This window comes from Hemibagrus wyckioides, linkage group LG07, assembly GCF_019097595.1.
Source record: "Hemibagrus wyckioides isolate EC202008001 linkage group LG07, SWU_Hwy_1.0, whole genome shotgun sequence".
In the NCBI taxonomy this organism is placed as follows: Eukaryota; Metazoa; Chordata; class Actinopteri; order Siluriformes; family Bagridae; genus Hemibagrus; species Hemibagrus wyckioides.
This window is the reverse complement of record NC_080716.1, coordinates 28,220,159-28,237,189: the sequence shown is the minus strand read 5'-3', so window position 1 is coordinate 28,237,189 and position 17,031 is coordinate 28,220,159. Positions and strand designations below refer to the sequence as shown.

Genomic DNA, 17,031 nt, shown 5'->3' with positions numbered 1-17,031 from the left:
GAGCATGTTCCAGTCCTGACAGGAAGTCATGATGTAGTTAGCTAGAGAGCTGATGCCTGGAAATTTCTTGAGGCCAGTGAGAAGATGGGAGGCTTTTTTGGTCTTGGTTTTAAAACTTGATGCATATTTCTTTCCTCAAATGGCTCCATGTGCATGCTGAGGCAAAAAATTATACAATTATAATGAAGGAAAAAATCCCAGAATTTTGAAATACTGTAAAGTTTATGTTTAATGTGGAAACCCTATCAAGTCCGGGGTGGTCGTGTACCTCTACCCTATAACGCGGGTCGTGTCTGTATAGGAAAACCACCAGCACAGGAAATCAACACGCATACTAGTCAAGCTGTCACTTCCTTTAGCACGTCTGAACCGGTGTCCTTTCACCTTGCTGAATAAGAACAAACAGGTGGAGAATGACCTTTATTTTCATTGTGTGGGTTTCGACATGGGTATAAAGACGTACTGGTTTACATGGGAATTAGTACAGATCTGACTCGAGCTGCTCTGATCTTCAGGATGGAAATGTCAGTGATTAAAATCAGCTCCTGAACGTGTAGGGAAGCGAGTGGTGATGATGATGAGCAGGATGTTGTGAAAACTTTCCAGCAGTGTGCTGGAAGAAAATCGCTCGCTCAGCTGTTGGTGGATTTGTGTAAGCTTTAAAAGATTTACAGAACACTGGTCGGCTTCGTGGTTTTGAGCCGGTTTTAAACACACACACACACACACACACACACCTCTCTGCTTCCGTCAGCATTCACCATGCTGAGGGTTGTGAGGTAGCAGGAATGATTTCACTCAATTATTTCATCGATCTGTCCGTCAGCAGCAGGAGGAGGAGCAGCAGGGCCTTGGATCTGATGCCTACAGAGCAAACACTAGATGTGTGTTCACTTGTGACTTTCACTTCCTGTGAGGAGAGACAGGGTGAAAAGGGCAATCGTTCATCAGCGCCACGTACTCTCTCTGATGGGCGAAGAGACGCAGGAAGACGGCGTACTTCTTCCTGTAAAAGCTGACACACACACCAATTTTTTTTTTATCAAGCAGACCACGTGACATAATTACTTAGTAGGGTGATTCAAATAAATAAATAAATAAAAAACAAACTCTGATGTCATGCTGCTACAGCTAAGTGATCTGAGAGCAACGGCAACTTTCCTCTTAGACAACAGATTTAACTGAATGACACGTTATCCTTTTTATCCGTTTATTGTTACATATAAAGTCGTTGAACCAACATGAAGCAAGTAGGATCCTGTAAACAGTCCTCTCATGAACAAACCCACAAAGCACTGACACTGGAGACTCCTTCCCTAAATTTACAATTTCAATTCAATTTTATTTGTATGGCGCTTTTAACAATGGACACAAGCAGCTTTACAGAACATAAGAAACATAAAAAACATAAAAAAAACCCCCCCAAAAGTCCTAGATGTTAGACAAAATCATCCCTAGTGAGCGAACCTGAGGCGACTGTGGTGAGGAAAACCAGGAGGAACCAGACTCCAAAGGGAACCTCATCCTCATTTGGGTGACACCAGAGAGTGTGATTATAAATGATTATAAACACAAAAAACTCTCCGGTGTTTATAATCATGTATAATCACACTCTCCGGTGTTTATAATCATGTATAATCACACTCTCCGGTGTTTATAATCATGTATAATCACACTCTCCGGTGTTTATAATCATGTATAATCACACTCTCCGGTGTTTATAATCATGTATAATCACACTCTCCGGTGTTTATAATCATTTATAATCACACTCTCCGGTGTTTATAATCATGTATAATCACACTCTCCGGTGTTTATAATCATGTATAATCACACTCTCCGGTGTTTATAATCATGTATAATCACACTCTCCGGTGTTCATAATCATGTATAATCACACTCTCCGGTGTTCATAATCATGTATAATCACACTCTCCGGTGTTCATAATCATGTATAATCACACTCTCCGGTGTTCATAATCATGTATAATCACACTCTCCGGTGTTCATAATCATGTATAATCACACTCTCCGGTGTTCATAATCATGTATAATCACACTCTCCGGTGTTCATAATCATGTATAATCACACTCTCCGGTGTTCATAATCATGTATAATCACACTCTCCGGTGTTCATAATCATGTATAATCACACTCTCCGGTGTTCATAATCATGTATAATCACACTCTCCGGTGTTCATAATCATGTATAATCACACTCTCCGGTGTTCATAATCATGTATAATCACACTCTCCGGTGTTTATAATCATGTATAATCACACTCTCCGGTGTTTATAATCATGTATAATCACACTCTCCGGTGTTCATAATCATTTATAATCACACTCTCTTTCCGGTGTTTATAATCATTTATGACTCCGTGTCACTCAGATGAGGATGAGGTTCCTGGCCACAGTCTCCTCAGGCTTGTTCATTACAGATGATTGTGTCTAACATTAATTAGACTTTTCTACTATATTTCTTATGTTCTGTGAAGCTGCTTTGAGATAATGTCCATTGTTAAAAGCGCTATACAAAAAAACTTGAATTGAATTGAATGAAACGAATCGTCAGCCAATCAGAGAGCTCAGAATACGAGGACAAGGGGCGCTTCAGTGAAGCGTGTGAAGGTTCGTCTTGGGGGGTGGGGGTCATGCCGCAGGGAAGCAGAGGGGTTTACTTAGAGGTGTGAAAACCACAGGTGAGTTTTATCTCAGCTGAATGCAGCCTGAGCGTCCGACTAAAACCACAACACCAAAGCACCTGAAATCTTCATACACTAAGCTGTTGCTTTTTATATACCGCAATTCAACGCGCGTATCTCTCAGTGTTTATTTATTCTAATTTAAATATTAATTTAAAAAATAAAAAAATATATATACTGAAGTACACGAAGAAGGGGATTCATATTATTTAAAGAGAAATATAGAGAAAAGTCATATTATTTTAGTCATAAAAAAGAAATAAATAATAAATAATAATATGTAATAAATAAAAACTGAACAGAATTTTTTATTAAATAAATAAATACAAGCATAATTAAATCAGTTTCAGATTTCAGCATCTTACATCATCACACAAGGAGAAAATGTTAGCGGTGGTAGCTCAAAAGGCTTTGGGTCGTTTACTGGAAGATCGGGGTTCAAGCCCCAGCACCACCAATCTGCCACTGTTGGGCCCTTGAGCAAGGCCCTTAACCTCCTACTCCAGGGGCAGTGCATCATGGCTGACCCTGTGCTCTGACCCCAACCCACCAGGATGGTATATGTGAAGAAAGAGTTTCACTGTGCAGTAATGCATATGTGACAACTCAACTTAAAAGGTAGCAATAGTGTGTGAATGGAATTCTTCCCTCTGATTGGACGAGACATCGGTTACTCAGGATGTACCGGAGGTCCAGCAGTAGAAAGTGTATTGGTGTGTGTATGAACACAGCTCTGCTCTTATAGCGCTCCTTACATCCTTTAATCTGGAACATACCTGCGTTCTTCAGGTGTGTTTAGACATCGCAAACTAATGATCAGGATATCTGTCAGTAAATCTGTCACTCAGGATATACAAGCAGTAAGAAACTGTGTATCTAGATGTATCGTACGTTTTGGAGTTCTTTCGATCGAAGAAAATAAACATATATATTTACATATTTCTAAGAAAATGGAATTCATTCAGCGCTACTTTGAGGAAGGGCGTTATCATACAGCGTGATTTTGGATATCCTGATAGCGTATCATGGAGTAAAGGTTAGTCTGCGATCTCTAAACACACACCTGAGGAACGCAGGTATGATTGGAAGACCAAACTATTCCAGATTAAAGGATGTAAGGAGCGCTGTAAGGGCAGAGCTGTGTTCATACACACACTAATCCGCTTTCTACTGCTGCAGCTACTGCTGGACTTCCAGTATATCCTGAGTGACCGATGTCTCGTCCAATCCAAGGATTCCATTCGCAAAAACTATACCCAGCTTTTCCGCTTTGTCTGAATCGTTGTTGTGTTTTCGGATTTGTTATGTTGTTTCTCGGCCATCGTACGTTTCTGTAGCTAAGCGACACGGCGTTGTGTCACACTGAAGCGAACACTGTAAAACATAGTGTTTTATTCCAACATAGAAATCTAGAAATGATGTATAATTTACTGAAGTAACTGTAGACTGATCGTCAGATGGATCAAATCTGATTGCAGTTCTGTTAGTTAGTTAATTAGTATGTACTCATTCTCACCTCTCGAGCTCGAGGTTAGGTCGAACCACATGTCCTACTTTGCCCATTTTCTCCATGGCTTCCTGAAAAACACAAAACAAAACCCACACACGTGTGATTTAGCTCAGCAGACGTTGCTACACGTCTTTGATCTTTGTTTTTTTTTCCGTCAGCACGATTCAATGATCCTCAGCAGAAATCTGCTCCCTTCGCTGACCTTTATTTAGATTTAGGACGCTGACCCAATAAAGGTGGTTTGGGATGTGGGTTAGTGGTGTCATGAATAAAGCACACATGCTCCATGCTGCACGTCTGTCTGACACGACAAGCCCGAGAACGTGAAGCACAGCTTACACTGAAGAACATACGCCTTTAGAGACAGAGAGAGAGAGAGTGCTCGAGTGAGGAGAATAAATAAAAACTGAACAAAATATTAAAAACTCCTTAAAAAAAAAAAAAAATTAAATAAATATTTCTTTTAAAAAACGTGATAAGTAATAAGAAATAAAAATTAAATGGGATATTAAAAAAAAATGATAAAAAACTGAATGAAACACTTTTTTAAAATAAATAACAATGATTAAAAAAATAATAATAAAGAAAAATTAAACAGAATAAATATGACATCAATTCACAAAAATTACAATAAATATAACAAAAAGAAGTAATAAATAATGAAAAAAGAAAAATGAAAAGGAATGTTTAAAGAAAATACATAAAAATAATAAATGAAAAATAAGAACTGAATAGAATATTTATTTAAAAAGTAATACATGATTAAAAAAATAAACAAATGAAAAGGAATATTTAAAATAAATAAATTATTAAAAAAAAATAAAATAACAAATAAGAATGGAAGATTTCCAAAAATGTAATAAATAATAATAAATAAAAATAAAATGGAATATTTAGAGAAATAAATAAAAATAATACATAACAATTAAAAACTGAATAGAATATTTCTAAATAAAAAGTAATGAATAATAATCAATAGAAATTAAAAGGAATATTTGAAAAAAAAAAGAACTGAATGTAATATTTCTTAAGATAGAGATAATAAATAATAAAGATTAATTAAATTGAACATAATAATAAATTGAATTGAATAATAATAATAATAAATAGATAAACAAATAAAAAAAAATGGAATCTTTATCTTTCAAAAATGATACATAAATAACAAGAAATAAAACCTGAATGGAAATTTAGAAACATGAATAAATACTGAATATATAATGTAGGATTTTTTTTTTCTTTTAATCTCTGACCATTATACCATTATACAGTGAGCACAGAGTCACCGCTGAAGACTGGAAGGGTAGTTATGAGCTGCTTCTACATGATTGGCTGTGAAGTGTGTGCAGGTGGACACTGAGTGTGTATCAGAATGATGATGATGATGAAGTTTTTCAATTTTTAACTTTACCTGAATGGAGGTGTAGTCGTGTGAGGCGCAGGCTCCCAGAACAGCAGCACCGACCAACACGGCCTCTCTCTCTGCAGGCAGGACCATCGGCAAACCTGCACATCATTACACAGAGAGAGAGAGAGAGAGAGAGAGAGATAGAGAGAGAGGGAGAGAGAGAGTGAGAGAGTGAGAGAGAGAGAGAGAGAGAGAGAGAGAGAGAGATGAAGGATTCTTCTACCCAGTCTACAATCAGCACAGTGTAATCTGCTGGTCAGTATTTTCTCTCACTCTGTGCTTTAAGGCTCTTACCCGTGACGTTGGCGTGCATCCTGACGAACAGAGGGTTCTTACTGAGTCCTCCACACAGGAACACGGTCGTGATGTCATGTCCTGCTTCTCTCAGTGCTTCCAGGATGTGTCTGGTGCCGAGCTGCGACCAGCAACAATCAGAAATCACGGAGAAAAAAAAACACAGCGAGAAATAAAAGCGTGTGGTCAGTGCTGGTGTGTCACGGGTCAGAAGAAACTCTCAGTGGAACTCACAGCGGTGGCTTGGACAGTAGCGAGGTAGAGAAGAGCCAAGTCTTCCAGTGTGTGAGATAAAGACAGACCAACAACCTGCACACAGCAGCAACACCATACAGGAATCATTAACTGAACGCAGGAGAAAATAAATCAATCAAGAAAATATATAAATTATAATTTATTAAAAATAAATAAATTTAAAAAATACTTAAAAAAACAAAAATTATTATTATTTATCGTAGTGGTGGTCGTAGCAATAAATAAATAAATAAAATAAAATAAAATAAAATACATTCCTCATAATCACACTGCTGAAAACAATCTAAACTCTGTATCTGTAAATGTATAAAAATCACCAAACTTATTGTAAAACAATAAAAAAGTAAAAAGAAACAAAAACAAAAAACATACAAATAATACAAATTAAAAAAATCACCAGATTTAAAAGTTAAAATAAAAAAAGTATTTATTTATTATTATGCTAGAAATTATATATATATATATATATATATATATATATATATATATATATATATATATATATATTAAGCTATAAATAATTTTGTCTTATTTTTATTATTAAATATAAGCCTAATTTAAGCCCCATTTGCTTGCTATAATTTCAGTCTCTGTCACCAATTTTTAAACAAAACATGAATTTTTTATTATTGTTTGTTTTGTTTTGTTTTTTTTAATTAAATGACTTAGACGCTTACCATGCCCTTTAAGCTCTGGTCAGCAAGAGGGGATCGGTTGCCGTGGAAATCGGGCCAGACGTGCAGGCCGGAGGTCAGTTTGTCGGGGTTCTTCAGGTCTTTGGCCATTTCCTCGAGATATCCGTTTAGGAAAGAGTAAATATTCACTCCACTGAGAAGAGAGGGGAAAAAAAACATTAAGTATCAGTACATTCCCTTTAAATCTAACCCTGTAGGTAATAATAAATACTGTTGGACATTCCACTGACCATTGAGTGAAGAAAAAACCCTGTACCTTTTCTCTGCTCGCTCCTTCAGCTGAGAGAAAGCAGCGTGTCCGGTCACCACATGGTCAATCTGTGGGGAAGAAATCAACAGGAAAAAACATCCAGACGCTCTGTTTATAGACTATATGACCAAAAGTATGTGCACCCCTGACCTTCACACTGTCATCAGTCTCCATATTGGATTACACACATAACAGAGAGGCAGAAATCAGTACATCCGTCTGTTTGCTGTAATTCCCCTTTAATGGAACTCAAAGCTCCAACCCTGCCCGAGCATGACAATGCAGATGTGCACAAAAAGCGCACAGCTGCATAAAGACATGGTGTGGAGGTTAAGGTTGGACTGGAAGAGCTCTGATTCGGACTCAACCCCACTGAACACCTCTGGGATGATCTGGAACCTCAACATCCCAAGTCTGATCTCACTCATGCTCTGGTATCTGATTACGCACCAGTTTTCCTGTAGCGCTCTGACCGCCTTCGTTAAGCCACAGGTCTGGAACCATGGCGGACAGGTAGGGACCCCACACACCTGGAACAAACAGAGGCGTCTGGCTCACCTGCAACACACACACACACACATACATACACACACACACATACAGCCTACAAGGTGTGTCTTTGGACTGAAGGAGGAGGAAATCGGAGAACCCTGAGGAAACCCCTGAATCATGGGGAGAACATGCAAACTCCGCCCACACAGGATGGAGGCGGGATTCGAACGCCCCAACCCTGGAAGTGCGAGGCAATCCACAACATTAACATAATTATCAAGAAATAAAACTCACAGCCATGTGACAGGAAGAGGTTCCACAGATCAGAGCAAGGCGCGATGTGATTGGCTGATTTTCACACGGCAGGTGATGGCCGCTCACGTCCGCTCCGATAACGCCTAAAAAAAATCACATCATTCAGCTGCACTTCATTACACATTTCCCGTGATGCCTCAGGGAGCTTTCATGAACAACCCTGTAGAGGTTAATCAGCAGAAAGGGCAGTTCTGGTATAACTGACCCAGTCCTCCCGCGTGGGCGTCGATCAGAGACGCTCCCACGGCTGTTCCCGCCTCCAGACCCAAATCCTCTGCTGCCTCCGGAGTCAGTCCTTGCTGGAGTGGGTTGCCGGGACGACACGTGTACCGTCCTACACATACACACAGGATGTGTGACACAGACAGGAACACGTGACAGTTACGGCTCCTGAGAGGAGCAATACAGAAGCCTTCAGAATCTCACTGAGAGCAAGGGAGAGCGCGCTCTCTCTCTCACTTTACTTTTCTTTTATTATGTATGTCTCTCTTTTTCTCATTAATTTTCTTTCATTATGTCTCTCTCTCTCTCTCATTACTTTTTTCCTCATGTCTCTCTCTCTCTCTCATTACTTTTTTTCATTATGTCTCTCTCTCTCTCTCATTACTTTGTTTCATTATGTCTCTCTCTAGGTCTCTCCATCACTCTCTCTCTCTTTCTTGGTTTCTCTCTCACCCTCTCTCTTTCTCTTAGTCTCTCTCACACTTATCCACTCCTTCTTTCTTGTTCATTCTCTCTCTCTCTCTCTCTAGGTCTCTCCCCTGTCTCTCTATCACTCTCTTTCTTTCTTGGTTTCTCTCTCACCCTCTCTCTTTCTCTTAATCTCTCACACACTTACCCACTCGGCTCTCTTACAAACCCATCCTCTCTCTCTCTCTCTCTCTCTCTCTCTCTCTCACTAGTTCTCTCCCTTTTCTCTCTTTCAGTCTCAATCCTTCTTTCTTGCTTTCTTTCTCACCCTCTTTCTTTCTCTTAGTCTCTCTCGCCCTTACCCACTCCCACTCTCTCTCTCTCTCTCTCTCGTCAGTTAAAACTGTAGATCCAGTTTTGACTCATATACAGAAACACATGTTTGTGGTTTATATACAGTGTTTTTTTGTCTTACCGATTTTTGAATATTTATTCTCAGTCAAGTCCTCAAGTCCGATGCCGGCCCAGAAACTGTCGTCCCAGCCGTCTAGAGGAGAATAGGTCCACTTACACACCAGAGTACACAGTGATCTAGGACACAGTGAGACAGCAGAGAGGTGAGACGTCTAGGGCTTTAAAGCAGCAGTGAGTAACCTGCCACTGTGTGACAAACACTTAAGAGACGGAAGCACAAACCTGTACACACTCCAGACCTCCACAGGTTCAGGTAGGGGTGTGTGTGTGTGTGTGTGTGTGTGAGAGAGAGAGAAGAAAAACTCACCTTGCTAATGAACCTGTTGCCTTCCAGGATAAAAAGTCTGGCAGGTCGAAGAAGTGTGCAGCTTCCTTCCAGCAGCTCTGCCTCAGATTCTAACAGAAACATATATACATATAAAAAGGACAGAACAAACAAACAAATAAATAAACAATCATCCAGATTTATTGTCTTTTCAAGATGCCCCCCCCCCCCAAATAAACTCTTCCCCCAAAAGGTTACTGTGTTGTATAAAGGGAAATGTATTTATCGATAATATAGTGGAATTGCTTTAATGTACAAATAAATACATAAATAAATAAATAGAATTTAAACAGATTTAGACACTTTATAGCATATCTATTGCTGATATCTATATCTATAAAGCCAGCAAAATTTTAAGTGTCTCTATTGGTAGAAACGAGGACCATTAATGACTTCAAACAACAACAACAATAATAATAATAATAATAATAATAATAAAAATAAACGTGAACCTCTTTCAGCCACAGTAACTTTGGCGGCTGCATTTCAGGAGACATCACTCCTCCCACGGCGCTCAGGACTCGGTGAGCTGTGGCTGTGATGCGAGACGCCTGTTCTGTGGCTCTGTGGTCCATCCACATCACCACGTTCCTCCCTGTGACACCTGCAGGAGAACGGAAAAGAGGCGTTGAGGAGACAAAAAGGAGATGTGGAGGAGACGTAGAGGAGACATAGAGCAGACATGGAGGACACGTAGAGGAGTCAGAGCAGACTTAGAGGTGACATAGAAGATGAAGAGGAGACATACAGCAGGCATGGAGGAGACGTAAAGGAGACAGAGAGCAGATGTAGAGGAGACCTGAGGGAGACATAGAGGAGACATAGAAATGACAGAGCAGATTTGGAGGAGACATAGAGCAGATGTGGAGGAGACGTAGAGGAGACATAGAGCAGATGTGGTGGAGATGTAGAGGAGACATACAGCAGATGTGGAGGAGACATGGAGGACACATAGAGGAGACGTAGAGGAGACATAGAAGAGACATGGAGAACACAGGAGATAAAGAGCAGACATGGAGGAGACGTTGAGGAGACAGAGAGCAGACGTAGAGGACACATGGGGAGACATAGAGGAGACATAGAAATGACAGAGCGGACTTGGAGGAGACGTGGAGGAGACATAGAGCAGATGTGGAAGAGACATGGAGGAAACATAGAGCAGATGTGGAGGAGACATGGAGGAGACGTAGAGGAGACATAGAGAAGACATAGAGCAGATGTGGAGGAGACATGGAGGAGACATAGAGCAGACATGGAGGAGACATAGAGCAGATGTGAAGGAGACAGAGGAGATGTAGAGGAGACATAGAGCAGATATGGAGGAGACATAAATGAGATGTAGAGGAAACGTAGAGGAGACATAAAGGAGACATAGCACAGACGCAGAGGAGACATGAATGAGACACAGAGGAGGTGTAAAGGAGATGTGGAGGAGACATACAGCAGATGTGGAGGAGACATAGAGCAGATATGGAGGAGACATGGAGGAGACAAAGGAGATATAGAGGAGACATAAAGGAGATGTAGAGCAGAAGTAGAGGAGACATGCATGAGACATGGAGGAGACATAGAGCAGATGTGGAGGAGACGTAGAGGAGACAGAGCAGATATGGAGGAGATAAGGAAGAGATGTAGAGAAGATGCATAGGAGACATGGATGAGACATAGAGGAGGTGTAGAGGAGACGTAGAGGAGATGTGGAGGAGACATGGCGAACATGTAGAGGAGACATGGAGGAGACCTAGAGAAGACATAGACCAGATGAGACGTTTACAGTAACAGCAGTAAATGTAACGCAATGCATTTTCACACACGGTGCCTACCAGATAGAGCCAAAAGTTTCAGGATGAAGAACCCAAGCACACTCTCATGTCCTGAGCCACTCACCATCTTTATTAACAGCTACAGCCTGAAAATTCTCATCCAGAACCACCAACGAGCACGTGGCATCGAACCCAATCCCTCTTACACGCTGCTTCACTATGCCTTCAGTCACTCTCTACACAGACAGAGAGAGAGAGAGACACACACACAGAGAGAGACACACAGAGAGACACACAGAGAGAGACAGAGAGAGAGATAGAGAGACACAGAGAGAGACACACAGAGAGAGAGACACAGAGAGAGAGACAGAGAGAGACACAGAGAGAGAGAGAGAGAGAGACAGAGAGAGACACACAGAGAGAGAGAGAGAGAGAGAGAGAGAGAGATAACACACACAGTAACAGTCAGAGTGTATGAACAGTGAAGGTAAGCTGTAGGTATTAAACCACTTGTGGGCGGAGTTACAGAGGAGTCACCTGTGCTCTGTCTTTATACCTTCACGGTGCTGCAGCATTTCCTCCAGATGTCGTCTGAGGATTGTTCGTAATGGTCTGTCTGAGGCTGCCAGATGTGTATGGCCTCCTCTGCCGTGGCTATAACGCGTCCATCATGAGAGACCAGCGCGGCTCGAACGCTGCTGCTGCCCACATCCACGCCCACATAACACCGGTCCTCTACTGGAGCAGGGCTCGTCATTTAACCTCCTGTGGATAAAGAAGAAAGAGACATGTGTGTGTGTGTGTTATCAAACAAATAAATGGTTCATTTCAATTTCCTGGAATGATTGAGCTCTCGATGCTGATTGGTCAGGAGGGGTTCATTCCTTTTCGTTTCTATAGTAACAACCTACACATAGCCTCTAAGGACACCATAAATAGATAAAAAAAAAACAAAAAAAAAAACATGACGTGTCATTATTTAATCGATTGAAATAAAAATTATTTCAATTATAGTGGGTGACATTAAATGATGAACGGATTAAATGCTGAGATTAGAGATTAGATTAGAGAGTTCAGTCACATCAAAATGAACGATCACCCATTTTCAGTCTGTTAAAGGTTTCCTCCTTTTTTTTGTCTCCCTCTTCAAAATATTTTACAAAAACCTTTAAATATTTTTTTTACAGATATCTAAGTGAGCTGGTCTTAAGCAGCATGATTTATTTCAAATAAATAAATAAATAAATAAATAAATCTTCACCTTTCACTTAAATTATACCCAATACTATATATTTTATAGACCATAACTGAACAAACAAGACCAGTTTGTAAAGTTTTAAAACAGTAAACATTTACAGTAAACAAAACTGAAATGCAAAATTAAACATAAAAACAATTTTTAAAAAATTAATATAAAAGTATGTTTTCAGTAGGCGGTGCCGGCTGGTCACGTGACCAAACCCCTTCGGTTCTACATGCAGGTTCAGGATCAACATAAACAAAATAAACACGAAAGAAAAATGTATAAATATATATTTTCTTTTCTTTTCAGGTTCACTACAACTCTGAACATTTTATTCATAGGGTTAGAAATCCCAGAAATCTCATTAGTCAGAGTTACAATAACGGAAGTACTGGTTTAACTTTTTTTAATGTAGCTCAATAATCAGATAAACGCAAAAAAATAAAGATCTTTTATATATATGTTTTAATAACAGGGTTATTTCATAAGAATTGGTTTAAATTATTGTTTTACCCGGAAATGGCACGCGCTGGTTTTAAAACACACACGGCATCAATAAACTGTACTAAACTTTGAGCAACGGAAAGAGAGAAGGTGCAAACCGCGAAGCGTAAAAAAACCCACAACGCGCTGACGTCAGTGAGCCAGCGTCAGGGGAAATGAAAAAAAAAATTAAAATAACATGATGTGAGCTTTATTATTACACAAACATACAGATAAACAAATAATAGATAGATAGATAGATAGATAGATAGATAGATAGATAGATAGATAGATAGATAGATAGATAGATAGATAGACAAACAGACAGACGGATAGATAGATAGATAGATAGATAGATAGATAGATAGATAGATAGATAGATAGATAGATAGATAGATAGATAGATAGATAGATAGACAAACAGACAGACGGATAGATAGATAGATAGATAGATAGATAGATAGATAGATAGATAGATAGACAAACAGACAGACGGATAGATAGATAGATAGATAGATAGATAGATAGATAGATAGATAGATAGATAGATAGATAGATAGATAGATAGACAAACAGACAGACGGATAGATAGATAGATAGATAGATAGATAGATAGATAGATAGATAGATAGATAGATAGCCTTTAATGTTTAATAATACAAATCTATAAACAAAAGTGTGCATTAATATTGAACTATAGTACAGCTACTAATAATAATACTAAAATATCTAACAGTAAAATTGTATTGTATTAAATTAAAATAAGTAAAAAAACAAAGTTAAAATAAAATAAAATTAAATTAGATATAACGAATTCAAAAGTGAATAAAAATAACCAGATTTTTAAGCTACTGTCCACACTTTCATTAATGTACTATGTACACATATTTCCCACTTTTACTAGTTTTTAATAATAATTTTGAATGAATTTAATAATAAACACTTTATTTAATAAAGATTTGTTGATTTAGTTTAATAATGAAGCACTGATGTTACAGTGTAGGATAAACCCTATAAATATCTGCTCCATAAATACTGAAACTGATTCAGTGAGTCACTTTTAAACCAAATCACCAGAACATGATGATAATCTACTTAGGTTGAAATATTTTAAATGAAACGAAAGTTCACGTCCGACACGTGAAGAAGGCCACGTGATTTACATTTAGAGTTTTCCATATGGCAGACGTTCTGATGGAGAGAAACCTGCCAGCACACGAAGTCGTAGGCGTTCATAAACAGACGAGTCGTCTCAGTGATTCATCAGAGTGATTCATCAGAGTCATTTATCCCAGACATGCAGTCAGTCTACAGCAGGAGTGTGAGAAAGTCTGGGCATCACATCACAGAGCCGAGCAGTGTGTGTGTTACTGTGTGTGTTACTGTGTGTGTTACAGTGTGTGTTACAGTGTGTGTTACTGTGTGTGTTACTGTGTGTGTTACTGTGTGTGTTACAGTGTGTGTTACTGTGTGTGTTACAGTGTGTGTTACTGTGTGTGTTACAGTGTGTGTTACAGTGTGTGTTACTGTGTGTGTTACAGTGTGTGTTACTGTGTGTGTTACAGTGTGTGTTACTGTGTGTGTTACCGTGTGTATTACTGTGTGTGTTACTGTGTGTGTTACAGTGTGTGTTACTGTGTGTATTACTGTGTGTGTTACTGTGTGTGTTACAGTGTGTGTTACTGTGTGTGTTACAGTGTGTGTTAGTGTGTGTTACAGTGTGTGTTACTGTGTGTGTTACTGTGTGTGTTACAGTGTGTGTTACTGTGTGTGTTACAGTGTGTGTTAGTGTGTGTTACAGTGTGTATTACTGTGTGTATTACTGTGTGTGTTACTGTGTGTGTTACTGTGTGTATTACTGTGTGTTACAGTGTGTATTACTGTGTGTGTTACAGTGTGTGTTACTGTGTGTGTTACTGTGTGTGTTACTGTGTGTGTTACTGTGCGTGTTACTGTGTGTGTTACTGTGTGTATTACTGTGTGTGTTACTGTGTGTATTACTGTGTGTGTTACTGTGTGTATTACTTTGTGTGTTACTGTGTGTTACAGTGTGTGTTACTGTGTGTATTACTGTGTGTGTTACTGTGTGTGTTACAGTGTGTGTTACAGTGTGTATTACTGTGTGTATTACTCTGTGTGTTACTGTGTGTGTTACTGTGTGTATTACAGTGTGTGTTACAGTGTGTGTTACAGTGTGTATTACTGTGTGTGTTACATTGTGTGTTACAGTGTGTATTACTGTGTGTGTTACAGTGTGTATTACTGTCTGTGTTACTGAGTGTGTTACCGTGTGTGTTACATTGTGTATTACTGTGTGTGTTACTGTGTGTGTTACTGTGTGTGTTACAGTGTGTATTACTGTGTGTGTTACTGTGTGTGTTACAGTGTGTATTACTGAGTGTGTTACTGTGTATATTACTGTGTGTATTACTGTGTGTGTTACATTGTGTGTTACTGTGTGTATTACTGTGTGTTACTGTGTGTATTACTGTGTGTGTTACATTGTGTGTTACTGTGTGTATTACTGTGTGTGTTACTGTGTGTGTTACTGTGTGTGTTACTGTGTGTGTTACATTGTGTATTACTGTGTGTGTTACTGTGTGTAATACTGTGTGTTACTGTGTGTGTTACAGTGTGTGTTACAGTGTGTATTACTGAGTGTGTTACTGTGTATATTACTGTGTGTTACATTGTGTGTTACAGTGTGTATTACTGTGTGTATTACTGTGTGTGTTACTGTGTGTGTTACAGTGTGTATTTCTGAGTGTGTTACTGTGTGTATTACTGTGTGTATTACTGTGTGTGTTACATTGTGTGTTACTGTGTGTGTTACAGTGTGTGTTACTGTGTGTAATACTGTGTGTGTTATAGTGTGTGTTACAGTGTGTGTTACTGTGTGTGTTACAGTGTGTATTACTGAGTGTGTTACTGTGTGTTACTGAGTGTGTTACTGTGTGTAATACTGTGTGTGTTACTGAGTGTGTTACTGTGTGTGTTACAGTGTGTATTACTGAGGGTGTTACTGTGTATATTACTGTGTGTGTTACATTGTGTGTGTTACAGTGTGTGTTACTGTGTGTAATACTGTGTGTTACAGTGTGTATTACTGAGTGTGTTACTGTGTGTATTACTGTGTGTGTTACTGTGTGTGTTACAGTGTGTGTTACTGTGTGTATTACTGTGTGTGTTACTGAGTGTGCTACTGTGTGTTACAGTGTGTGTTACTGAGTGTGTTACAGAGTGTGCTACAGTGTGTATCACCTGTGTGTGTTACAGTGTGTATTGTAGTGTGTATCAGTGTGTGTTACAGTGTGTATCAGTGTGTGTTACAGTGTGTATTGTAGTGTGTATCAGTGTGTGTTACAGTGTGTATTGTAGTGTATGTTGTATTGTGAATCAGTGTGTTACAGTGTGTATTGTAGTGTGTATCAGTGTGTGTTACAGTGTGTATTGTAGTGTGAATCAGTGTGTGTTACAGTGTGTATTGTAGTGTATGTTGTATTGTGTATCAGTGTGTGTTAGTGTGTATTGTAGTGTGTATCAGTGTGTGTATTACAGTGTTTATTACAGTGTGTATTGTAGTGTGTATCAGTGTGTGTTACAGTGTGTATTGTAGTGTGTATCAGTGTGTATTGTAGTGTGTATGAGTGTGTGTTACAGTGTGTATTGTAGTGTGTATGAGTGTGTGTTACAGTGTGTATTGTAGTGTGTATGAGTGTGTGTTACAGTGTGTATTGTAGTGTGTATGAGTGTGTGTTACAGTGTGTATTGTAGTGTGTATGAGTGTGTGTTACAGTGTGTATTGTAGTGTGTATGAGTGTGTGTTACAGTGTGTATTGTAGTGTGTATTAGTGTGTTACAGTGTGTATTGTAGTGTGTATGAGTGTGTTACAGTATGTATTGTAGTGTGCATGAGTGTGTGTTACAGTGTGTATTGTAGTGTGTATTAGTGTGTTACAGTGTGTATTGTAGTGTGTATGAGTGTGTGTTACAGTGTGTATTGTAGTGTGTATGAGTGTGTTACAGTGTGTATTGTAGTGTGTATGAGTGTGTGTTACAGTGTGTATTGTAGTGTGTATGAGTGTGTGTTACAGTGTGTATTGTAGTGTGTATGAGTGTGTGTTACAGTGTGTATTGTAGTGTGTATGAGTGTGTGTTACAGTGTGTATTGTAGTGTGTATGAGTGTG

General features: G+C 39.0%; 1 protein-coding gene across 5 annotated transcripts; it reads right to left on the bottom strand.

Moving 5' to 3' along the window:
* Positions 1 to 407: 407 nt before the first annotated feature.
* On the bottom strand, positions 408 to 12,961 carry fggy (FGGY carbohydrate kinase domain containing). Of its 5 annotated transcripts, none has more exons than XM_058394257.1 (16): positions 12,874 to 12,961; positions 11,674 to 11,882; positions 11,242 to 11,353; positions 9,807 to 9,958; positions 9,337 to 9,425; positions 9,031 to 9,146; positions 8,131 to 8,259; positions 7,905 to 8,008; positions 7,569 to 7,676; positions 7,125 to 7,186; positions 6,851 to 7,001; positions 6,153 to 6,227; positions 5,919 to 6,039; positions 5,628 to 5,722; positions 4,223 to 4,284; positions 408 to 1,015 (listed from the first exon to the last, which is right to left on the bottom strand). In XM_058394257.1, exons 2-16 carry the CDS (start codon positions 11,872 to 11,874, stop codon positions 904 to 906), a joined length of 1,689 nt encoding a protein of 562 aa, XP_058250240.1. In that variant the 5' UTR covers positions 11,875 to 11,882; positions 12,874 to 12,961; the 3' UTR covers positions 408 to 903. The 5 variants fall into 5 exon arrangements, 3 of the variants coding, with proteins under 3 accessions (XP_058250240.1, XP_058250242.1, XP_058250241.1); XR_009204942.1 differs by lacking the exon at positions 12,874 to 12,961 and adding an exon at positions 4,419 to 4,571 and having other exon boundaries at positions 940 to 1,015; positions 11,674 to 12,863; XR_009204943.1 differs by lacking the exons at positions 408 to 1,015; positions 12,874 to 12,961 and adding exons at positions 2,995 to 4,080; positions 4,419 to 4,571 and having other exon boundaries at positions 11,674 to 12,863.
* Positions 12,962 to 17,031: the final 4,070 nt, after the last annotated feature.

Coding starts and splice junctions, on each gene's coding strand:
- fggy (XM_058394257.1), bottom strand. CDS start 11,874: ATGACGAGCCCTGCTCCAGTAGAGGACCGGTGTTATGTGGGCGTGGAT. Junction 7,677..7,904: donor CCTCTTCCTGTCACATGGCT/GTGAGTTTTATT, acceptor TGTGTGTTGCAG/GTGAGCCAGACGCCTCTGTT. Junction 6,040..6,152: donor CTACTGTCCAAGCCACCGCT/GTGAGTTCCACT, acceptor TGCTGGTCGCAG/CTCGGCACCAGACACATCCT.